This window comes from Balearica regulorum, chromosome 7, assembly GCF_011004875.1.
Source record: "Balearica regulorum gibbericeps isolate bBalReg1 chromosome 7, bBalReg1.pri, whole genome shotgun sequence".
NCBI lineage: Eukaryota > Metazoa > Chordata > Aves > Gruiformes > Gruidae > Balearica > Balearica regulorum.
The window spans coordinates 16,679,407-16,705,822 of record NC_046190.1 but is presented as its reverse complement, the minus strand read 5'-3'; the positions used below and the strand labels follow the sequence as shown (position 1 = coordinate 16,705,822).

The window sequence follows — 26,416 nt, the reverse complement described above, 5'->3', positions numbered from 1 at the left end:
TATGAGTGCAAATAAAGGGAGTTCTATTGCATTATGTTTGCGGAGTTTCCTTGTGAGAAAACGCCCAACAAAAAAACAACAACAACAAAAAAATTAGCCCAACAACAATACCATTTTAATTGTATGTATTTCTGGGAATTGTATTTGCAAGCTTAATAATGAACAGCAATCTTTGTCAATGGAATTCTTACTTTTACTCAGAAACCAGGGAAAGGGAAATGGTAGGTGAGTGTATTTTATCTATAAAACCATAGCGTCATAGGTATCTATAGATATTTTTATATAAAATTAATATATTGCATTATATGTAATTTACATAATGCATTCTATTCATAATATTATGGATATTACTGTAATATATGTGTAAGTGAAAGCCAGGTATTCTTAATGTTCATATAATCAACATGTATGTAATAAACTTTTAAAAACATATTTGCTTGCAAAGTTTTGAACAGTTAAACAGCTGCCTGAATGGGAAAACATGTAACTTCCTGCTACAGTGGTGCATTTTAATTCACAAATTCCTGATTTTATTTCCTTGAATTCAGAGCACCACAACTACACTTAACAAAAAAAAAATAAAAAAATCCAGAGCTAATTAGTTTTTAAGACAGGGTCTTATTTTAAATTTTCACCTTATAAAACTGCATTGTAATATGAGCATGTACACAGATGAAAAACTATTTAGGTCAGTTAACTGTCCAAATACCTTTTTGCAAAGACAACAACAAAAGTGCTCAATATCATACCAATTAATGCCAACATAGCTGTGTGGCTCATACTAACAAAGAAAAAAAATCAAATCAGATTTAAAGCCACCCACTGAGCTGAAAATATTTAGAATTACAACTGTAGCACGCTATAACAAAGGATTTCACAAACTTTATATCCTTATTGCAGACAGCTCGTACATTAAACATTTGATGATGTGAGAAAAACAGAACACACTGTCTGTGCAAAAACCTTCTGTCTAGCAGAGCAACAAAAATAAATATTTCATTGAAAAGCCCTCAAACCTGTAAGTGAAGCTACTTTTATGACATACAGTATCGGCTTTATCTTCCAGGTGGCCAAGTATGCACTAGGCAAAAGAAAATGAAAAAGTTTTGCAAAAAAAGAAACTTTCTCATTCCTTTGTGTTGGACTACTTGGAATGCTAAGCCTTCCCTGAAAATCTGGGTTATATTTCAGTATCTTGTAAAACACTGCATACAACCCGGCACAACACACACCCGAGAGGGTTTTTCACACACCAAACTCTTTGCCATTTCAAAACATTTAAAAGGCAACCTACTGACATATGACAAATTTCCACGGACAGCAGCAGCTGCATGGCCTGGTGCTGTTGCCACTATTAACCTCAGCTACAATTTGATGGCTGAATTAAGTTGTCTGCCAGCAGTTCCAGCTGGCATAATACATTACTATGTGGTGTCATGCTGTTTAGCTATGGTCAGTGTTGTGACATGCTGAGCTCCATGTGTTTATCCTCTTTTTACAGATAAAGCTTAAATCCTGGAACTTCATGCAAAGTACTGATTTCTTTAAGTCATAGCCAATCTAAGCCTTATCAGTTCTAGTTTTACATAAATTTCATCAAAATAAACTTATAAACAAATTACATTCTCTCATCTCTGCACACAGTGGTACCTTACGTGACAACACTTGGGAAAAGGATGGTCCAAAGATGCAGCTAAATGGCACCTTGGGGCAAATAAAGTTTCATATCTTTGTATTTCCTAGCTTCCATAATTGCTGCAAGAGCCGAAACAGTCCCTGGGAGATCAGTACAAACTCGGCGTAACGTCCTACAAGCTATTTTTGGATGGCACCTAATCTTGACTCCACAAAGATGCACAATCCCACCTCCAGCCTCCACATGTCCTGGATTCTAAGTAAGTGTTATTCAAAGATGCATTTTCAGGATATCCAAAACAATATAATTTGATCACAGACAAGCATATATGTAAAATAATAACTGTTACTTTTAAAGCAAAGGTGCCCAACTTATCGTCTGCAGGCACAAGCCATCCACGCCTGGTGTCCTGCTTTCCGAGGTGGGCACCTGCAGAGCGGTCAGGCTGCAGACCTCCTCATCCCATAGGCACACCAAACAAAAACTAACCTGCTTCCCCCCCGTTATCATTTCATAGATATCTGCTGTACCAGAAATGGCAAAACTGTAAACCATGATGTGTTCATAAGCTGTATTGCTCTGAATATTGTATCTATTTCTAACACACTCAGTTTGAAACTGTATATAGCTACGACTTCAAATAGATTTCAGAATCTGATTTTAAGATTTTAAGAATAGCGACAGAGGAACAATTCCATTGTCACGGCTCATTCTGAGATGCTGGGAATACTTCACAGTGGTATTTTGACAAACAACTTGTTATTTGAGAAATAATTATTTCTTGTCCTCTCCAGAGGTAAAAATGAGTTTAAGCGTTGTTTTTGTGGAGTTTGGGGGTTTTTTTGGTTAACATTTCATTGTATTATATATCTGTCTTCACAAACACTATGATGTTTATTCCTGGGAAGCCTTATTTGGGACAAAAAAACCCCACAAACTAAAGAATATTTCATAGATTTTTAAGGGTATTAATTTCTCTATTCAGTTTAATAACTTTTTAAAGTTTATTATTCAGATTAATAACTTTTTAAAATGTAGACAATGAAGCAAAGGCAACCTTCCTGAGCAAAGCAAATTAATAAAAAGGCTGGGATTTTATAGAGTTCTATGGTTGTTAATTGCATTCACCACGTAGTTAGCTCTGAAAATGAGATAACCCTTTCATTGAATTATATTAAACTCACAATTAAGGTACATTTAGTAGGTTTTGAGATTTTCCTGCAAGATTAGCTTTTCACTGCCATTTCAATGGCATTGACTGTTATTATTTCCAATACTGAACCCAAACAAGGAGGCTGTTACACGTGGTCCCATGTGGAGCCAACGGGAAGCATCCTCATCCCTGCCATTTCGCTGACCTCTTGGGATGTGAGCGGACTCGCTGCTTTTGCCTGTTCTGAGTCCGGGCACAATTTTTTCCCCTCCCTAATTACAGCAGCAAGTATAATGAAACATTATAACATTACTAACTAGCTCCACCACAACACAGCGCCTGATGACTTCTAAAAGGTTGCCTTCTTTGCAGTTACAACAATTCTCTTTGAGCTGTTCCTCAACCCATATCGAAAGCTCAGAGAATAATCAAGAAACAAACGCTTCATATGCTTTTCTGAGATCAAAATGAGTTTCAAATGGAATTTTGGTTTTGTTATGTGGGGCTTTTTGGGGGAGGAAGGGGGTGATGTCTTTCAATTAACGTGAATGAGAGTCTTTCCTGAGCAGGCAAAATGTGTAAGGAATGCAGAATGGAGCCCTTGAGGTATTTGGGGGATGGTGAGGGAAACAAAATTAAAAGTGACTGAGGTGCCTCTGTTAAAACCATCTACTTTGTCGGCACATGAACATTTCCTCATTAAAGATTCATAAGGACTTTATAGTTTTAATACACATGTGGCCAGTGTTACAGTTCAATAGCCAGAACTCTTAAAAAAAGAAAAGGAAAAAATTTTTTAAAAAGAGATACTGTTTTTTAACTGACTCCCTTTTCATGGGAGGTAGAAACCTTCTTTTTTAAACACCAAAGCATGAATGCTGCAAAAGCCTGCCATTCTAAGAAAGGTCTGAACAGATGAAAAACAAATCAGCATTTCTGTTGTAATTCATATTCACAACCGCTGCCCATTTCCTACTTCTGAATTTCTGCATTTTCTTGCCCCAGCAAAGGATGAAATCATGTCCCTCAGTCACAAACCTTTTCTACAATCACCAAGCTGTTGGTGAGGAGCACCTTGAATGGCTCTTTAGCTGCAAAGGATAATAAGGCAAAGAAAGTAGAAAAGGATTAGGGAAGGGTAGGAAGAGCACTCTCTGTATCAAGTTAAACATTTGAACACAGAAGGCTCCGCACTGGATTTCCGTACGTCAGCCTAGGATAATTATGACTTCAGCAGGATCTTCCTGCTGCTTAAGAATGCACTGATTTTTTTTTTTCTTTATGATCATTTTTTTCTGGTGCAGGTTACACTCCTGTTCTACTACAGTTTGTTGAATCTCAAAGGTGAAGACATCTCTTTTAGGGCAGCCATAACAGGGATGTGTCTGATGAGCTGGGTGATGTTGACATCTCCCATCCTGTTACTTTATTTTTGCTGGAAAGGTGAAGAGCTTTCTGCTGCTCTTTTCCTTGTCATTTTCTTCCATGGTTCAAATGACCCCTTTGACTTTTCAGGGGTTCCTTTTTTTTTTTCTCTTTGCCAAAAAGCTATCTGCACCTTTTCAAAAGCACTGACTGTAGATAGAAGACAGGCAGGCATCAGCAAACTCTCAGCAAATTACCCAAGCTTGTATGGGGGACTGAAGGATGTCATTAGACCTCTGGCATCACTTTGCAAAAGAGAAGTTTTGCAGTGAAGCAAATAACTGTGTAAGGGTTGCCTTGAAGAGGGATTACAGTTTTTTACAGATTACAGATTCAGATTTCCGCCCCCCCCCCCCCCCCCCCCCCCCCCCCCCCAAGACACTCCTAAATAATTTTTTCCAATGCAACACAGACCATCCACTCATTGGACAGATCTCCCCTTCAGTGCCCTGCAAAGTATATCTGAAACTTATTATTTTTAAGCAATGTGAATTACTTCCTCCTCCTCTGCTGCACGGAGCGTGTGACTCCCTCTGCAGCATTCACCACTCATTCTAGGGTTGAGGAACACAAAATAAATGACTAAACGCAGGTTTCCAGCAGTGTCCTAGGCCAGGCCTAGCCAGCCTGCTCAAGTAACGCCACATGCCTGTGGTTTAAGCAGATTCAGAGCAATGAATTTTCCTCCATTTTCAGCAGCTGTTTGGCACCCTCCCTTCTCACTGCGTTACTATCAGCATCCCATCACTCAGTCACTGGTGTCCTCTATTTACATCTTCCCAAGCAATTTCCACTGTAGCACCAATGTAAATTTTCCATCCCTATTCTTTCCACCTTGATTTTTATTTAATCTCATACTCCATTTCTCCTGCTCCTATTTTTATCTTCTCTTTTCCCTTTTCCACTAATCTTAAAAGCAGAGGCCTTATTCAGAGTCCTTTAAGGCTCAATAACAATATTCCCATCTATGAAGATCACCTTCATCTCCAGTTTGGTTGAGCACGCGTGGTTCCCTGATGTTGGTTAACGTGCTATTTGGCTTAGCGCTGCGACAACTCAGTGCAGACGAGAAGCTCAAATTCTGTCTAGCTTCTTGTTACAATAAATCCAATGCTAGTGTCCCTATATTAATAAAATACTTGGTGTTCTCTCTTTGACTTTCGTTCCCCAGAATTATTTGGCAAGAAAAGTCTCTATACCCCAAGATAATTATCTCACTATTACTTCAGGAAGACAGAGTATTTCTGTAGCGAATGACCACATCTGCACCATGTCAGGCTTAGTTAGAGATTAATAATGGGTACTACTATTCCGCCTACAAATTTTCATGCTCACAATGTCTTACAGCTACATTAAGAGTGACAGATTAGACCATATACTTACAATAAATGTCAGTCACCAAAGCACAGCTGGTAGCAGTAACAAACTTCTGGGAAGACAGGCAAAATGTAAATTTGATCAATGTAAGTTTGTTTAATTATACTGCTCAAACTTTGTCTCAGTATAAGCTTACTTTGTTATATATTCTTGTGATTATAGCTTGTTTTATTATTAAGTGTTCCATAGGATTATACAAAATTTATTCATATGCTTATGCCCACATCTAACACGGGCAAAGAAAATCAAGTTGACAGCTATACTGAAGGATACCATAAGAGTAAGAGCAATTGCCATTAAGACACCTGGATTTCAGGGAAGGAAGGAAGGAAGGAAGGAAGGAAGGAAGGAAGGAAGGAAGGAAGGAAGGAAGGAAGGAAGGAAGGAAGGAAGGAAGGAAGGAAGGAAGGAAGGAAGGAAGGAAGGAAGGAAGGAAGGAAGGAAGGAAGGAAGGAAGGAAGGAAGGAAGGAAGGAAGGAAGGAAGGAAGGAAGGAAAGGGAGGGAGTTATTTGATACTTCTCGGTATCAGGTATTTGATTCATCACCATGAGGAAAATTTCCAGGTTTCTTGTGACAACATTCTATAGCCTACAGCCATAGCAACCCTTAAAACATTGTTTCTTAAAAATCTTTTAATAAGTAAAATCCATATGACAAGAGATAAATCTATAGTACAATTGTCATTTTTATATGCTTAATATTTCTTAATTCATTCTGCTAAGATCAGAGGCACTGCCGTCATCATCTAGTCTGACTTGCTTATAACAAAATAATGATTTTAGCAATTGATTCTTATATTGCTAAGCTCGAATAGGTCATTCAGAACTCTGAAACTGCAGCTTTTTAAATACCACAAGACCAAACTCTGACAAATGGCAATCTTTCATTTTGGTTTTTTCCCTTCATTTTTATAAAATTTTAAAAAAATAAATTAAAAATTGCCTGATTGGCTAGGTTCAAAGTTTTACCGCATTTGCAAAACTGATCTTTTTTTATGTGACAATATGATATTAGCTTTTCAGGTGATAAATTTCTTTTTTTATTAAATATTTTGTATTGAGTTCATTGTATAACTTTTAGATATTCGTTTATAGGCATGCTAAACCACTGATATTATACCGTATATCAGCATGTACAGTGACTTGGAAATCAGAATTCTCATACTCCAGTCCCCAATTAATGAGGCTACAATTTTTTTCGTCAGTGCATTTCATTCACATACACTATTGTTAATTATAGTCCAGAGCTCTGTACGTATATTTGAACTCCTTTCCCTTATTTTCTTTATGCACACAAACCCAGCAAGTTACTGCAAAAATTACTTTTACTGGGAATTTTCACAGTGTTTATATGATTCACACACATATATAAGTGAATGTTGTCAGATCATTGATTTCATTGTTTAATATAAATCCATGCACAAAAGTAACGTAAATTGTTTAAAAGCTTGCGTCTCAGTGAAATGAAAACAGATTCTAATTGAACTGCAGGAGACCACATCTGAAACACAGGGACAAATCTCTGCCAGATTTCAAGTCTGAATATTTCAAATCTGAACATAACAGTGTTGAGGGAGGAGAGGGGAGGGGATAAAAATCTCAATTCTGCATAATTTCTTTAAATCTTGGCCAAAACACTTTTCCATTTGTCCTCAGAAAGAACCCAGCTGCTTTTTAATGAATCTCTGTAAGAAGTTAACCCCTGGCTTAACGTAAAATGAACCAAATGACAACCAAAAGATCTGATGAAATCATTCACACTAGAGATTAAAAATACAGAATTAGAACAAATCTGTACTAAGCTTTTGGAAGAGACTTTTGTATAGGGAAAGAGAAAAAAGATCTCAAAATTAAAGTGTTAACCTTTAAATGTTTCACTGGCATTTTGGAAGACTTTTAAAGGGAATTTTTGTCCAAATAATCTCTATAATTTTACATTTGCCTAAAGGATGACAACACTACTTTTAATGAGATGTATCCTACTACATCCTAGGAAAATACCGTATACACATGCGCATACATAGTGCATAGAATGTATTTAGAAAGAGTTCTATGGTGCAGTAAATTAGATGTTTTTTTTTCTCAGAAAAGGAATTTGACTCATATTCATCATACAACCAAGCAAATGAAGAACGAGTACCCAAACTTAGGACTGTGCAGAGTATATAAAAAAACCAAAGCAATCCAGAAGTATGGGAGATGTGTGGAAAGTGGACTATTGAGCACTATTCTAAGCAAAAATCATGCAGATCAAATGATGCCTGATGTACTTACTGCTGATGAAAATTTTGTTATATCAAGAATGGACTGACCTGCAGCATCACTTCAGAGAGGTTTGTTTAGGTTAAGATAAATGATACTTCTCTGGCTCTGGTAATAGCTAATTAACTCTATGATGACAATCACTGATTAGTTTTTTTAAAAAAATCTTCTGATAAAGAATACCTGCCAATAATAGACAAAAGAATCTGGAACCAGGAAGCACAAATCATCAAGGGGTGATGTACGTACACGTACAGATATTTTCCTTACCCCAAAAGTAACCTTCCTCCACAAGGTGTGGTAAGCTCTAATCACTTCCATTGCCTCCACCTCTGAGAGAAGAGGAGGAGAGAGCAAAGAGGGATCAGAGGCTAACGACCTGCAGCAGTGCCTCAGATTGTGTTTCCATCAGCCCCTTCTTGCATTGTTCTCTTAAGTCTTTTCCTTGATGTTGTTAGGAATGAAGCAAATAAGCAGCAAAACAGCCACCTTCCATTTAATTCTATAAAGTCAGGTAAGATAAAAGTAAATGGCTACACTTAGGCCAATATAATAGTAATAAAAATAACACTTAGTAATCCCTTGTTTTCAGCAATATAATAAAATGAAATATATATATGATTAGGAAAATACAAGCAAATAAGCCAGAAAACAAAGCTTACACATTCCCAAACTTAACGTACAGAAAACGCACAGAATAGCTGACACGCAAAAGGAGAAATGCCAACAAAGAGCAACAAAAAATTTGCTTTGACTTTTAGCATTCTGGGATGTAGATAGCTTGCTGGGTAATTGGCTGATTGACTGTTCTGCTAACTTTCTGGGTGAGCAGTGGAGCGGGCAGGCTGCCTCCCTTCAGGCTCACCACTGGCAAATTGGCACTGATAGCATACATACATGCACACACATTCTCTTTTTTAATTTCTTTGAATCCATGCTCATTCTGTCTCACACAGGAGTGTGAAACTTCACTGGGAAATGAAAGATAATTGCATTTAGAACAAATATTGCCAAACTGGCAGTATTGTTTTGATCTATCAATTCATACGTAGCTAATCTGAATTTATCCCGGTAGCTGACGTAAAAAGTACACTCATGTGTAGCTCCAGGTTAGAAATTCATGGTGATTCGTGCTATTCTTAATGTCAGAACATCGACTTAGGAGCAGTGAAGCTAGAGGCAATACTACCAAAATAATTTTGCATATAAAAGGATTGTGCTCAAAGTCAAGATCAATACAAGTTGCCCAGCTATACTATCTCAGTATTGAAACAAGAAAAGTACAATTTCTAGTTTTAGTTCAGCCTGTGGATTGAAGTAGGAAAGTCAGCAGCAGCTGCTCTCACAGATTACTCTCTTTACATCAGCCCATTACTAAAGTTTGACAGTAAAATCTGTAAGCCAGTATAAAAGGTTCTTTCAGTCATTCTGGAAGACTGATAGTACCTTGCGTGATCCTGGCTGCTTTTTGCTGGCTCACCACACTTCATTAGGGTTTGTTTTCCGTATATCCCATATATCATCTTTTCAAAGTTGTTGAACTACACAATGACTTAAATAGGTCATCAGAAAAGCTTTGGTTTCAGAAAATTTTCGTCATTTCATACAAGTCTGTGAATCACAAGAGTACATGCTGTTTAGCCTTCCCATCTATTTTATAAGTTTTAAGTTTTGTGTAAACCCACTTAATGAAAACAGTATCCACATCTGCTTTTATATGTGAGCAACCTAACAGGAAAATTGGGCAATCCATGGCACTTCTTCATACTGTGCCACCAGTGACTTCAACAGTGAACAATAAAGCAACAGATTTACCACCTCTGAAACATGCAAGCATTAAAGTAAATAAATAAAAAGCACACGGCTAATGCTCTACAGTTCATTAAAAATGCTAGAGTTTTAGTCCGTTGAACCTCAAACTCACTGAGACACATCAAGTATTTCAAGAAATGAATTTGCTAGGTTTGTTTAGCAAAAGAAAGCATGGCATACACATGTTAACACGTTGCACAAGTTGAAGCGACAGGAGCAACAATGAGAAGCCTATACCAGCTCTTGCATACATTGGCGAGAGCCCAGAGTCCCAAAGAGTTCATGCTCTGGTTGCTGGCATATGCTCAGCTTCATGCGTCCAGTACACATTCTTCATAAATTATGGTTCTATATTCTTTGCAGGCATCAACCAGAGAGATGGTTTCACTTCTCAGCCTGCACCTACCCTTTTTCCCTAAAATGCTTGCTAATGAAATGGCTGCTCACCGGCATGCCAGCTATGTTTTCTGAAGAAACATGGGCTGTTCCTGTGAAAAAGAGTGGAGCATTAGGGAATAGCACCTCCGTCACATGGAGGTGTGGGAAGCCACACGGGCTACTGAGAGGCATTAGGCAGGCTGAAGGTATGAAACTTAGCTCACTTATGTGAGAATTAAACTAATTCTTTTAGTGAGGAATTGCCACATGAAAATGTTTTACTGGATTTGTGGGGGAACTGTCTAAATAATTACACAGGTATAGAATAGTACACATAAAAACAAAGTACCTGTCTTGGTATGTTATTTCAACACAAGAGAAAATACGCAGACAGAATGATTTGAGAACATAAATACAATGACAAAGGACAGAATTATTTTTTCTTAATGATGCTATAGGAATCACATTTCTAGGAAATTAATATTTCACTTAAAACCAGAGAACTTCTGGGAATTTTCAAAGGGGAAAGGCCTGAAATGAAAAAACAAAACTTTAGGAAATGCATCCATTGGCACAGCAACTCAACACAGGGGTAAGACCACCAGAAATTTCCTTATGTCAGTATGAGTGGAAGAAGTCTGCATAAAGACCACTTCCAACATGTGTTCTTGCTAACCCCTTCCAAGCAGTTAGGTGCCTTCCTAACATGTTCCACATGTCCTCCACTCCTCTGCCAGTATTTATGATTTTGTGATACTTTTTTTCTACTTTCATTAATTGTTTTTCCTTTCATTGTCACTGGTTAACATAAATGTCAGAGCTATTAGCTAAGATGAATTTTCTCCTCTTCCAGTAAGAGAGAATGTGAATACATGAGGAGATAGGTATATGAAACCAGGGAGCAGCTGCTGCGCAATAACATAGTCAATAAGGAAAAATAAGTGAAATGTCTTGTTTGGTTCTGAAGAAAAAGCATTTAATTTGATTTACACAAATAACCTATAAAGTGATCATCACAGACCACTGCTCATACACCTGCATGCAAGGAAATCAGGAGAGAAGGTTTGTAACAAAAGGCCTCTATTTTACCCTCTGTCTCTGTGCAGATGACAGTTTGAATTAAAAAAACCAAACAAACCACCAAAAAACAAACCCCCAAAACCTCAAAAGCAACAAACAGATGATCAATTTACTGAAAATAGGAATAATAGAAAAAAATAGGAAGTAGGAATCAATTCACTGTCACCAGCAGGAAGCTTTACAGTTTCACTGGGCTTCTCTCAGTGACAGTTTGGTCAGCACTGGCTGGTTACACAAGACCAGAGAAAGCAGCTTTATAAAGACTTCCTAAGCCCTAAAATCCCAGTGAATTTCCCAAGGATATTTACTGCATGTAGCTACTCCAGAGGGGTTTTCCTTGTATTCAGCTGTATGAGAAGTTTTACAACATGACCATCACTTCGGAATGTGAAACTAAGCTGAAATGGTACTTGTCTGAGTATTCAATAAACTGCATTCTAATCCATTTTTATACTTAAAAAAAGAGTACATTGTCATTACATATAAAATAAATCTTTCCAGATAATAATCTTGCTTTTACATACACTTTTACATAATCTTGCTTTTACATATGGCTTTGTGCCCATAATTTTTTTTTTGTTTAAAGGATGTATACATTTCATCGTTATTTTCATGATGTCACTAAGAGTTTATCATATTTTTGGCTTGCTTAGACAAGGAAAGTGAGTATTACACTATTGTTTATAAATGGTGAACCCTACAACAAGAAAGGGATTAGTTTAAGTTAAAGGATAACAGTACTACAAATTCATATGGATAAAAAGAGGCTAGGAATACATTTAGATCACAGATTAGAAAAAGCAGCAATCAAAAAAAGTTTAGCTATTAGAGAAAAAAAAAGATTTGGAGCAGCCTTCAAATTGTTTATTCGAAATGCAGTTTGAAACTTACAGAAGGGGTTTTGTGCCTGGACAGGGCTTAACAGAGTTCGAATTTGCAGCATGTGACACGAATTTTTGCATATCCAGAGTTGAATCCTCTCTGGGCATCTGCAAGGACCAGCAACTTTTTTTTTATTATTATTTCTTGCTTGATACAGAACACATTTTCAAGAGCTTCCCCCGCTTCTCCCTTCTCGCTAAAAAAGGCTAAGAGAGGGAATGTTGGGTAGTTCATGCTGGCGACCTGAACTGGTCCAGTACTGAAAAAATTTCAGGTGTCTGCGTTGGTATAACTTGCTGGCATACTCGCTGTTAAAGTAACTGTCAGATTTGGACTGATAAGGATTTATTGGTTACTGTGGCAAAGACACATACAAATAAAATTAAAAAAAAAATATCCTGTGACATTAGAATTTCTTCTCTTCTGACACATTATAATTTTTAGGGGCATTATTTTGAACTGAAGTTTCAGCATTCTTAATGGAGTGCTGGAAAGCAATTAATGGAGTGGCCAGTTTATAGTGTATATGATGAGAGGGAGAGCTGAACACATTTTCTTTTTATCCCTGGAAACTCAGCCTGGCTGCAACCCATCCTGGTCCTACATTCCTAAATATTTTTGTAAGTTCACATAACTCTGTACAGTAGGAAAGCTTAATACAGTACTCAAACTTCACTCAAATGGAAGAATTGTCCCTTGTGAGGCACTTGCACTCCTCAGAAATACCTAAAAGCAATTAATGGTACAAAGGGGAAAAAAGCTATCAAATTCTCAACTTAGCTGCTGACACAGTAGAGAAAACACTGTTTTGTTCTGAACACAATGTATGTTAAACTCCCATTTTAGCTGAAAAGCATGTCTTTAAGGTCTTTAAAAAAGTATTAACTTACTTTGCATTAAGAAACAAATGTGAATATTGAACATAAAAAATGGAAAGAACACTTGGTGAAAATAACAAATGCACCATGTGTCTGGGGAATGTACATTAGCTGTAAAAGTTTCTTTCACTGGCCATTAATTATAGCATCATAGCAAAAGTGTTACAGTTACAGTTGAGAGGGTATGCTTTTTAATAAATTTGTTTTTTTCAGGTACCTACAACTACAATATTTTTTTCCCCGATTTAGCATCTTTCATAATTTTTCATAGACAGAAATGAATTGATTTTAAGAGTTTCAAGCTGCCCCTTTGGCAGTTTTCTGGGTTAAAAAGGCATGATTAAAACATTTTATTTATGCTTCAACAAGTTTCTTGCATTATGCTAAGTCAAGTGGCTTATTTTTAACTCAAACTGCTTATTTCTGCAAGATGAAGCTCACTATCATTGCTTAGAACAATTTTATTTTATACTTTCAAGTTCACAAGCAAATAAAAATACACATTTTTATTCCAGTATAATGTTTCTCTCTGTATTCTCCTCAGCAAACCACTTTCTAAAGTTTCTAGAGCATAGAGGAATTTTGTAATTCTTTTTTTCACAGAAGATGTGCATAGCTCAGACTATACAAACATCCTCTATAGCTCTCCCAGTCACTTTCCATTTCAAGAACGAGGCAATTTGTGTTAACACAAGACAGCTTATCATGTGCTAAGTCTGCATGCAATTTTCTCGTGAGAACAACCATTTTGTACCTACTTGACACACGCAGCACTATACTACACCCAACTAATCAATTCTGTCTATATTAAGAAGTGGGGAGAAAAACTGCCCACAGCTGTTATATTACATCAGCTTTCCTAACTACTTCAGACAACTCATTTTGGGGATTTGTTTGAGGTTTTTTTTTAAACTAAATTGGCATGAAACATGGCCCTTCTTTCTATTTCTTTTCAAGTACATTCTACTTTTTTATTTTATTTTATTTTGCCTTCCCAGAGATTACTGGTGAAGTACAAGTGTGAGAGAACAAGCTATGCTTTCTGCAGGCATCCCCAGAAGTTTTGAGGGTAACAAGTTCATTGGGTCAATTGGGTACCCACAGAGGATTCATGGACTAGCATCATGTGAATGAGTAACAGCACATTTTCATCAGAGACCTCACAGGCTTGTCTATAAACATGAACTTTTGGAAGAGAATAACTTATATATGTATATTTTTTTCTTTTAAGTAAATGAGAAATGTCTGCTGATTGATATCAAGTCAGAGACAGAGAGACAGGAAAAAAAAAAAGGCATCAGTAGGCACCAGAAAACTCTCTGGGAGGGAAGGATGGAGTTTCTTCTGATACTGACTTTTGCCTGAGCACACCATCATGTTGAGACGTTCCTATTCAGAACTTGAGGTCTCTCACGTTTTATGTCCAGATACTACCAGATGAGGCATCAAACTTTGGTCGTCTTAATCGTAAACACGCTAAAGGCCAAAAGCCACATTGCATATGAATACAAGAAATATGATAATATTTTTGGAGTCTGAAAACAATATTCCATCAATAGCCTAAAGCTGAGGAATCAAAATCACAAAATACAGAACACAAGGACTCTGCTATCACCTTACCTTGCAGCTTACTTTGCAAGATTAGCTATTATTGACCAACTGACAGTAATTTTTATCAAGTTGGCTTCCCAGCATGCTGCTCTGTGCCTTCATACAAACTGCCCTTAAATCACATTTCTGTTTTTCCTACTTCTCTAACCAGTCTGCCATTTCTTTATAGAAAAGCTTGCATCAGTCCTAAGTGGTATAGTTCAGCTTTATCATTCCAAAAAGATTCTGTTTTATGAATACAAAACAGTTGAAATGAAATACTGACATCTATGACGTTCCCAAAACTGTTGTGTCCCCACAAAATGTTTTTATTTTGTCATGCTAGCATTTCCCACAGAAATCTGTTTTGTCGGGGGAAAAAAACCCAGTTACACTCAAAACCATAGCAATGCAACCTGGCAAACCACTGATGTCTTAAATATCGTTACTGTACCACATACATAGCAGTAATTGGCAACTTCGTGCCTCAGCTGAAACCATAGTTTCATGCCAGAACTGGAGGAATGCAATCCCAGCGGTGCATTCAGAACGGCATCAACACCCGTCACGCCTCTGAGCAGCGCCTGTGAGGGAACGCAGCGCTGGCAAGTCTTACGTCTCATAATGAAGCACGGAATTAAGAGCAAAGACATCCCCTGGTACCCCATGTTGTTTCTATCAGAAGGAAAAAAAATACCACAAGAACCAGAGAAATGAATGCGGCAGTTTAGGAGACAAACAAAAATCAGGCTTAAGGTAGAAAGAAAAGATGGGAAACACTTGGTTCTGGACCCTTGCACTAAACCATGGGATTGATTTTATTAACTTATTTTTCTAGAGTTAACTACTGCTATTTTTAAACAGCACTGCAATATCCAAAAGGAAACCTTCTCTCTTTTTAGAGATTTTTTTTTTTTTTTTGCACGTTATAGTGTCGCAGCTCTACACGAGTAGACATACAAGGTATTTTCCTGTTGTCTCATCCTCTAAAATATAAAGTATGTGATGTCTAATAGTCTGCATTGTGACTTTGTACTGGAAAATAACAAATGACTAGAGGAAAAAAATACATTATCTTTCTGTCAGATTAGATTACAAGTGCTTTGATAGCTACTTCATGCTTGTAAGATATACAGTACATATGCCTGTTAGAAAGAGGGTAATGTAATTTTCCTCTTAATTTCTAACAACTCCTCTGTTTCTGACAATCGTACTAAGAATAACAAGACTGTTATAATTCCTGATATAATGCTAAATCTCTCTTTGATACTGCACACTGGGACATAATAGTTTATGGAGTTTATAGAGTTTAGGGACATTTTTGTTTGCTTGGTTTTGGGTTGTTTTGGGGTTTTTTTAGGGGGTGGGCTGTCAAAAAATGCACATAATCAGTTTTTACATTACTAAATGAGTAACTTACTGTTAATCATAGGATGTAATTGAGAGATCCACAAAGGATCACAGAATTAAAATGAAAAGGTAATTTTTAATTAAGCTTTCCCAGTTTGAATTGTGACATTGATCCTGCCTCTGTTTCTTCTTCTCTGGTTTCTCAAAATTTCTATGCAAGGACTGCAAATTAAATATCCTCCCTCTGTGCAATTCATTAAAATACTGCCTGAAGCCAAATAATATTTACCTTGAAATGCATTTCACCCTATACTCCTTTACTTCTACATGAGGATCAACAGTGATTTTTCCAAATCTAGTTTTCTGTTCCAGGATGTTTTCAAATGATTCTCCAGGTCTGCTGTTGCCCCTTGCTGCTTATCTAATCAGCCAGGTATCTTCATCAGTCTACAGTAGACAGGGATGGATGGCTCTCTCTCATTTTACACTTACAACACTGAACCCAGAAAATTCATACGCATATATTGGTTGTGGTGATAGTACTAGGAGAAGGGGAGTATCAATTCTGCAAACTCAGATTCCTAGTGCTGGGTCAGGATTTGGTTCACTCCATTAACTCACATGGCATATTTCTAACTTAATATTGTTCACAGAAAAAAAAAAATAAAATACATTCAATAGGACAGCTACAGCTGGCTTCCATCCATTAATAAAAAGAAAAGAAAAATATAGATTTTTACAAGTAGACCTATTTCCTAGCAGGATTCTATCTATTTTTAATGACAATATGTTAATACAAGTGATTTGTATATGGATCCATCTTATTTGTATTTTTCCCTGTGATACTTGATTACACCAGATTATATTACTGGAAAAATAGATCAAATTTATGTTTGGACTAAATAGAGCCTAAAAAGCCTGTCAAGAAGACAAGAAGCGGATAACCTCAGCCCCATCCCCTGCAGCCCTGCCAGCGTTTGTCACAGTCCTCTCAGGTATAGAGACGTGCCAGCACTGCCTCAGTCTTGTCAATAAGACAGCCTCGTCACCAGAGATGACAGGCTGAGAGTTGTCTCCATCCCTGTCTAACACCCAGGCACGACCTGTGCTATTCAGCCTACACCATGCTCGGATTGGCTCCGTGGGATTTAGGGAGAGTTACTTCAGCTGTTGTAGTCAAAGTTAAAAAATTTTCTGATACAGGACAATTTTCTGCACAAAAAAGTGAGGATTAGATTTACTACCAAATTTAGGTAACGACTGAATTTTTGTGATGTATGGAGCTGCACAAAATACATCAACAGAGCATCAGTATGCTCCATCTGCACTCAGGTATTTGTGCCTATTAAGACTGCTTCCCAGTCAGGTTAGGAGTGCATGAAAAATAAATGAATGACTCTATATAAGGCTGAAATGTAAAATAATTGGTATTACATAATCATCAAATGTACTTTTTCTTACAACTTTTTCTCTCTCTAGATGCATTGAGATCTTCCAGTATTACTAGATTTGGAGATATAAGGTAAGCAATACTATTTTGCAGATGAAAGCCACAGGGAGGTAGAGAGATCAAGCGATGTGACAAAAATTGAATGAAAATTTATGGCAAAATTTTAAAGAAGAGAGTCTCTGATTTCCAATCATTTGTCTCAAATAAAAGCCCCTTCTTTCCAAAGATTTTCTACTTTCAAAAGACTCTTTCGATTAACATCAATATGTAAGTATTATATTACCTGTTGCACATTTGCTACGGCATGCATAAAATTCCCTATTTACACAAACACTTTTATGATTAAGGAGGACTAATTACCTTTAAGTAAAACACATAATAGCTAGAAAGCTGTATTTTTAATTGAATGCAATTCCCAAAATGTAGCATCTTCCAGGATCAGATGATGTCAAAAGAAACCTGTCAATGACTAAATACTGCCAAGCAATAAAGTTGTCCAACTTAAACAGTCAGCTGGAAATTTATCCACTATGAATAAGATAATTTTAGCTAAGACAGGGGAAACTTCTCATTACAACATTACATTTTATTTGTAACAAATAAATAAATTTGTATTTTTGCATAATTTACAAGATATTCAAATCTTTTAAACATTAATGAGAAATCCATATTTGATGCTAAAAGAATAATCTTTAAAGTGAGGAACTGAAGATATGCTGGTGCTACAAGGATCATTTTTGTACCTCCTTTCAGTCTGATATTAGACTCATACTAATCTCACCAATCCATGCCATTAAAATTGTAAGATATTAAAATGATTTCATAGAAATTGGATTTTATGGAACTAAATGGCTTTTATGGAAAAAATACTTTTTTCTGACATGCATTTAATTATTTAGCAATAATTTATTAAATGTCACAAACTTCATTGACAGATACAGGAAGTTAGATATTCAAAGAACACGTTCATTTAAGTGGACGTTTCTATATTCTGGCTGTATCGGAATAAACGTGACATTGGCGTTATCGAGTAATATGACCAAAATTATCATAATGGCAGAGGACCAAGCACCGAAGGGAAGCAAAACCCCAGAGCACCCAGGCTGTTACCACCACAAAGGAAGACTGGCCGCGGCACACGCGGAAGGAGCCCCCGGATGAGTAAGGAATCTGGTCCTAACCCAGGGATAGAGTGCAAGCCCAGACAAAAGTATCTTTCAATGGCTGGCCATGGCATTGACGACCAATGAGAACAATGAGATGGCAAAGCAGTTGTGCATACTAAGCTCTGAAAAATACAATCCAATTTACTTACTTACCACTCATTTTCTTGGTAGAAATTGGTTCTCTCTAGGATGAGCCTTAAAAAACCCATTCAGTTGAGAAAAAGCTATTCTAATTTAGGTGATAAATAATTATTATATGGTTAAATATTTTCTTCCCTCCTTCTGCTCTGTCTGCTGCCTGACATATGCTCATAGCTTCTTTTCCCCCCTTCCTGTATTTGCAAAGCTATTCATTTTCTGAGTATCTCCAACCCTTCAAACTTGTTATTTGCAATAGATGTGCCTCTGGAAGAACAGGTAACAGTAAGAACGTCAGTAATTCATGAATTTTCAAAGCTTTCCTTTTTGAGCTCAATATTTATAATTGCCCTAGTACTGAATATATTTCAGGCAAGCATACTTAACATTGATTAAAAACTTTCAGCTACATTAGCTGCATCTAGAAGTGACAAAAAGAACTATCCTGCTTCATGCAAACACTAGCATCACTGTAATTAGAAAGACAATCTCTTAATCTGACACTGAAACCAAAAGGGTAACTCAAAGTTCAATGAGCACCAAGAGGAATATGAATTGTTTTCAGTCTAATTTAGAGTATGTGCACGACGTACAGATACCCGCTCCAGGAAGAAAATCACTCCCCATGACTATTCCCATCCTTCCTCACCTACTGGAATATGTTCAACTACTTCAAATAGTAATGCAGCATAATAAGGTTTTTGTAAACAATTACAACAAGCCAACACAATAAGAAATTTAACATGAAAAATGGCTTAGATTTCCCCAGGACTCCCAGACATATTACTAGACAAGGAAAAATAATGGTTGGAGAATTTGTATTTTCGTTTTTAGAATACTTAAAAAAAAATTCTTTGTTTAAATTCACCTTATCATTATCGACTACATCTAGAGAATTTAATAAATCCATGTGGGATTTGAAACACAAGAAAAAGTTGGAAGAAAACCTTAGATGCTTGAAAGGAACTTGCACTGATTTTTCTTCCTCTATATTTCTCCAAATGCAAAAAAACCAGATATAACCAAACAGTTTCAATCATGCCATGACTACTTACACAACAGACAGCTCTAAGAAACAGGTTTTAAAATTGCCCTTTCCCTGAGTAACATCACAGCATTTCTCTAAACATGGCTAAATGGCATTTAAGACGAATTAATTTGGTCATTTGAAGTCTCCAAGATTATTAATCTATTTTCTGTTAAAAGCGCTTGCATGAAGTTAGGGGCACACTCAGTTGCAAGCTCTTCAGGAAAAAAAAACAACAAAGAAGTTGTACAATTGGATCGTGGCTGTCAGTCTGAAGTATTATTAGTTTATAATAACTAGCATTTTTCTATTTTTACAACAATCAAAAAAACCCCCACATAATTCCAAATTTAGTTTATGAAGTTTCTAACTTTAAAGGTGTCATACAGATGTGTTGAAAAATAATTAACAATTTCTTTAATCGTATTTCCAGTCCTTCACAGTGCCCAAGAACAGCTGCATTTCTTCATGTGTGCGCACACGCGTGTGTGTGCGCACGCACATTTGAAAAGTATAGGCAGGAAAAGAAATGAAGGGGCCACTAATTCAGAGAATGTAAATTGCATGTTTAAAGCAGCACATCAGTATATCAAAATGTAAAACCTTTGTATTTTACCCTTTCATCACATGAGTTTTGCTAAAGAACATCTAAATACCATATTTTTATACCAGCTGTTTAACATGTTTTTCCTATGGTCTAATTTGTTGTGCTTGCCTTTCCTGCCCTTTCATTCCCTCAAGTTAATGTGATATTACTTCAACTGCACAGCAAAATATATTCTTGCAGAATGTCATACTGAAATGTACTGAAAGTAGCTTTTGTGCAATCTTACCTAATAATAACTGAGGACAACATGTGACTGCATAGCACTGCCACACAGCTGGTAACTTTACACCACCACTTAATAAAAGCACATGCAATCTAAGTGAGACTTGGTCAAGTAAGACTGATATCTATACAGCTAAAAAAAAATAAAATAAATTCAATGCTGAATTCTTACAAATACTTCACCATTATTTTTCTTTGTCTAGAAACATGTCTAGGAATATTGGGAAAATGTAACTGCAAGTTTCTGTAAAACAGTCAGTGTTGAAGTATCAGTGCCTGGCATGCTTTTCTTCTAGGTCAACTGTGAAAAATATGTGTAATCTTGCTTAGTGATCTTTCATCCTGATTTCCCAAGGAAACACTGCTTATGCAATCATGGTCTGTTTATGTATGTTTCTTTAATTTTATTTGCTGGTTCCCTCTAAATAGCTTCTGAACCTGTTAAAGAGTTTCAGCCACAGGGGACAAAGGAGCAACAGTCTCAGAGGTAATTTTGCTCCTATAAACTTAATGAAAACGTACATTTGGTTATGAAATGGAGAGAGAGAGAGACAGAGACTTTATATACCCACTGCAGAAAATGCCAAGTACAAGATCGCACCAGGAAGCCCAGAGCAGAGGAGCAGCCACGACAGATTGTCCCCAGCTAGAGGTAACATGGAGAGTTAGCGTGGGACAGAGGCTATCCAGGCAGTTGTGATGCAGTAGTTGTTGTGCAGGGTTAGAAAATTACTAGTGTGGATAATAGCTCAGATACATACTGTTTTCCAGCTGACATCAGGATGAGGGTATAAGATTTAGTTTCCTAAATCTTGACTTTGGCTCCAGCAGAGCTGGAGCACCAGGTCCAACAACCTCAGTCCTTGTCCCCGGAAGAATCATGTGGACTACGGCTGGCCAAACGTTCTCAAGCATAAAAAGACTTGCCACAACTGTGACTAATAATATTACTTTGCCGCACACTGTTCAGAAACTGCAATGTCTTTGGAGCAGGGTCCATACCATAGACTGCCATAATAAGGTATCTGCTAGTAACTTGGTAATCTGCACTACTCTGTGATTCCTTGGGAAATAGCAATGGTTAACCACACTCCTGTAGCTTAAAAATAAACAAATAAATAACAATAATTTAAAAAAAAATAATCAAACTAATTCCTAGATTTTTCTATTTAATATATTGTTCTAATGTATGGAATAGCTATACCATCAAATTATAAAGACTTAATTTTTCAGTTGTTCAGATCCTCCAAATCACTGTTTTAACTAAATGAGAGTTTCTGAATTGCAGAGACTTACTTGAAAGGACTACCTCACCATTTCATGGCTTTGAAAGCCCACTTTGCCTTTCTTTTATGGTACCCAGAGCATATGAAAAACTTATTTAAATGTCTACGATAACCGACGCTGTCTGGCTCAGATCAATGCATCTCCCAAGAAGATAGGACACTGACTACAGACCAGGAAGGCACTGGAACTGAAACCATTACAAGCTGTGAAGTCTTTGCCTCAAGCTTCAGACCCAAAATGAACTCTCAGCCTCCCGAATATGAAGCCATCTCCACGGGGCGTATCACAGAAATGGATTCAAGGTCCTCGCTCTCATCTGTAGAATTTATGGTCTGTAGATCTCTTCTGGTTAAACTCCATAAAGCTCTTCATATTTTAACAAACAGTCTCTTTACCACACTTGCTTCAAAAAAGTTTATTCATTTTCTTACCTACACTTCTGATTTTATTCCAAATCAAAGCCTATATAACTAAGCACCATACAAAACCAAAGTTCACAGAAAGTTTTTATTCTCACATGGTATTTAAGTAATGATATTCACTTCTTAACGCCTCTCATTAGTGCTACAAAGTAAGCCCAGTGGCACAGAGGTGCATCATGATCCAGATGCCACAACACATTTGTGAGTCAACCTTTCCAAGCCAGCACAAAGCAGCAATTCTCAGTTTCACAAAACTCAAACTAAGTGGAGAGAGATTGCCATCTCTACAGATCAGTCATGAGTCACTGTTCACACACGGACACAATACAGAAAAAGCACCTTCAGTGAGATGGTGTTTTTACAAACTGCCCAGTAAAAATATTGATATTTCATAAATGTATTTTGATCACTATTACTTATGTAGTTTTTATTACAGACATTATTACATGTTTCATTTTTAATACTAATAAAGTATTCATACATATAGGATTATCTTTCTATTACTAAAAGGGAAATAACTGTATCCCCAAACATGTTTTTTCCTGTCTGGCTGGTTGTATCCCCTGAATACCTAATATCAGATTTCCTTTTAGAGCAGTAACACAATTTAATACTATCTGAAATAGAAACCTTGTAATATTCATGCTATGCTCAAAAAAAAAAGCCATTTTCTGAGAAGTCTGTAGAAACAAATACAAACCAGGTCCAACCATATTTTGAAAAAACTGCATTTCACGCATAACATGAGTTTACAATAGTCTTAGCTTTAAAGAAATCGATTCTGTCTTACTCTTAGAATGGACAGTTAAGGAGCAAACAACTTATGTTTCTCGTTTTGCTTGATTAAAGTTGCATAAAATGAGGAGTCGCAGTTTGAGACAACTGGTCAGTAAGGTCTCTCACTTGCATAACACACTGTTGAGAAATCACCAGAACTTGGGAGGACTGACACTTCTGTAACCCAATTCCTGTTGTGACATGCATTGGAAAACAAAATAATAAGGGCAAAGTTGTCACTAGCTTATTAGAGTAGGGCTTCAAACCATTATCTGCTCAAAAAGAGGTTTTGAGCACTCCAGGATACAGAGTATCCCAGAATATACAGTATACCCATAATATACAAGTCACTCAGTTCCACCTGAAATTTTACCTCTCCTCTAAAGTTTTCACGTTTGACATTGAATGATTTCATTTTCCACATAAGCTAACACTCTTCTGGCTTATGAATGCCTGGTAACCACAAAAGAATTGCAGACGCACATGATTCTTGTCTCTATGGCATTCACATTACTAATTTTTTTTTGTTCTGAACAGGACCACAAGGAGTGTAAAAGCAAATGAGTAATCCTTAACTCCAGCACATTCACATTTCTAAGCACCTGGTCTTGTAAATTTAACATAATCTTAAATGAAGCTGGATTTTCCTGTTACTGTACTCCATAGGATTCTCTACATCCCCTTTCAGGCAAGGAACAAAAGTTCTTGTTGGTCCATTTTGATGAGCCATGAACAACAGCTGCTGTCATAGTTCTCCATTTTAAGCACCTGGAGTATTGCTCTGAATTAGCTTGTGTAGAAAAGGCAAAGATGGGGAAACCTAAGGAGCACTCACCCAGATGTAGTTCATTCACACCCACCTCCTAGTAGACTATTCCAGCTGTTCTCACCCCCCCCCAGCTGAAACTGAGACTTCGCATATATTGATAAGAAGCGTATGAGGCCAGAGAACAAGAAATAGAGCATCTGAACCTGATGAGAATGTCATCCTCTGAATTCTAGACTTTGCTTCAAGGACCATTTATGGATTTTGTATTAAAGCCATGGCCAAATAGCATTATATACAGAGGAGATGATACTTGCTCATTTTATCTGTAATGTTGTGAAAAATCAATGCAATAAAATTAAGAAGGTTTAGATGGTGATGATACTTGAGGCTACACACTTAAGGCAATTTTTTGTTTTCTCATTGTTCTTAATACTGTTTGTGATGTCTTTTCAGGTTGAAGTATTTCTCTAACTAAATAACTGATAAAGTTTTTAAAAGTACCTGCTCAGTATCATTCCCCAATGTAAATTAAACCTTAAAAAACCCCAGAGAAAATATTTTCTTCTATGTCTATGCACATCACACACATATATAGTAAAATATTAACTAAAGTTGATTTCAATATGTAATTTTTATGCATATGGAAACATTCAAACAACATAGAATACATCACGCATTCATGAATGTAGCATCGACTTGATATCAACAGCTCTACATAAGGAAAGTATTCTTATAAAGCAATATAAAAATAATTCAGCTTAAGCTGCAAGAGATAGTCAGACAGGCGTGATATAATTACTCATTTTAGATGCACTGGCAAAGTTGCCTATAGATATAAAAAATAGCCTTTTAGACTTGCTGACATGATTATTCTCAAATGAGTGACCTATATATACAGAAAGCAGTGTTATTACAGTATAGGCGCTACTGCTTATTTATTCCATCGAAGTTTCTGAATGTTTTCTTCCCAAGTTGTTCCTGAGCTCCTTTCCTCTCCCCCCCCGCAAACGTTGACTAGAAATACACAGTCATGGAGCTTTATCAATGTCATTGTCTGCTCCAGTGATAAATGCTGTACATTTTCTTTAGAACATAATTAAAATATAGAATACAATTAAAAGTAGAATAGAATTAAAATGGAAGTATTGGAGACCAATGAGTTAAATAACCCAAATTACATGTCAGGTATATTAGTGTTACCATTACATATACCACCCCTCACCGCGATAGTGTACATAGTTTAGTACAAGTCGTTGACTGGATGTTTATTTTAGTTCCAAATTGATGGCAGTGCTTTCCTGTATTTTCCACATTCACCCCATTCACTCATTTTTCTGCTGTTTCTTAACTTGATGACTGCCTAGAAACTCTGCTGTGCAATAAAGTTCAGAACATCTCAAATTCATTATCTGATGTTTGGTTTTGTATTTAAAATACAAAGACTTTTTAATTGAAGGTGGAACTTGGCTGATCAGTTACTCACAGTCTCTCCAGGGATCTCAGTCCAAAGAAGGAGCCATTCTTCAACCATAAGATCTTGTTGTTACTTAGAATCCTACAAGAAGTCAGGAAAGAATCTGGTTAATAGAACATGATAATTCCACTGATTAAAAACATGTAATTATAGTAAATGACTGCTCTGTAAAATACTAATCACAAAATTCTCTGCTTCATTTGCATTTTCCCATCATAGCAGTAAATAAAGATTACCATTTCCTGAAGAGCATAGTTTCTTCTTTATTAAATAAAAGCACATTCAAGAAATATGTCGACAAATGAATTTTGGCTTCAACTTGAAAATTATAACACCGATAAATACCCACACTTCACTAGTAGATTCTAAATTACCACTGGGAAAGGTACTTGCTGGGATTTCCCAGTCAACCAAAAGGTTGATGAAGCAAGTGTTCCAGTAGATTAGAGGACAATACAATCACTTGGCAGTGGTTGCTGTAGCGGGGCTGTACAAAGAATGACACCATACCGATAGATACAGAGCAAGTATTTCATTTTCTATAGGAAAGACAAACAAAAACCCTACCTCTTTACCACACAAACAGACTCAAAAAATGTTTTCCTGTTGCAATCTCTGCATAGCTGAAATTCAGTAATTAAGCTATGCCTGGCCCATTAAGTACCACCACCACCAAGCACAGATGCAAACTGGCCCTGCATGCAAGCTATTGAAAAAATTGTCTATTCATTGTCTGAATGTTAAACTACTGTCAATATACAAGTAGCTCTTTCTAGTTTAGTGATTTTTCATTGCTGTATTTTCCCAGCTATTTCAGTAACAATATGAACATGCACTCGTTCTGAAGATGTTACCACTTAAAAACCTTCCAATATAGAAAAGAAATGCAATTTGTTTTAGAAGCTCAAGAAATCTTTTTTCAAACAGTTCTAATGATTATGCAATGTGCAGAGAAAACATCTGTCTGAAAAAAATCTGATTCCAACTGCTTCAGAAATGATTCTTTTAATGTAACATTTACAATAAATCATACTTCTCTAGCGCACAAAATTCCATTTCAAAATGAGAGATGTAGCTTGCAATAAAGATAGAAATAAAAAAATTCAACAGAATTTATTCTTTTAACTAAAAAACTTAATACTTTGTGAATCTAAGTATTTTTTACTTTTGTAAAGTTTTAAAACAAAATGTTATGCAAGACTATCTTAACTTGTCTTGGTCTTAGCATTTCCCATTGTATATGAATAGTAAGCA

General features: G+C 36.5%; 1 protein-coding gene across 1 annotated transcript in view; it reads right to left on the bottom strand.

Moving 5' to 3' along the window:
- The window catches only part of ADGRA1 (adhesion G protein-coupled receptor A1), a 284,157-nt gene that overhangs the window by 213,293 nt on the left and 44,448 nt on the right, over positions 1-26,416 (bottom strand). Inside the window, exon 2 of the mRNA XM_075758192.1 lies at positions 25,172-25,243. Coding sequence (XP_075614307.1) covers positions 25,172-25,243 — 72 coding nt within the window. The remainder of the gene's footprint in view (positions 1-25,171; positions 25,244-26,416) is intronic.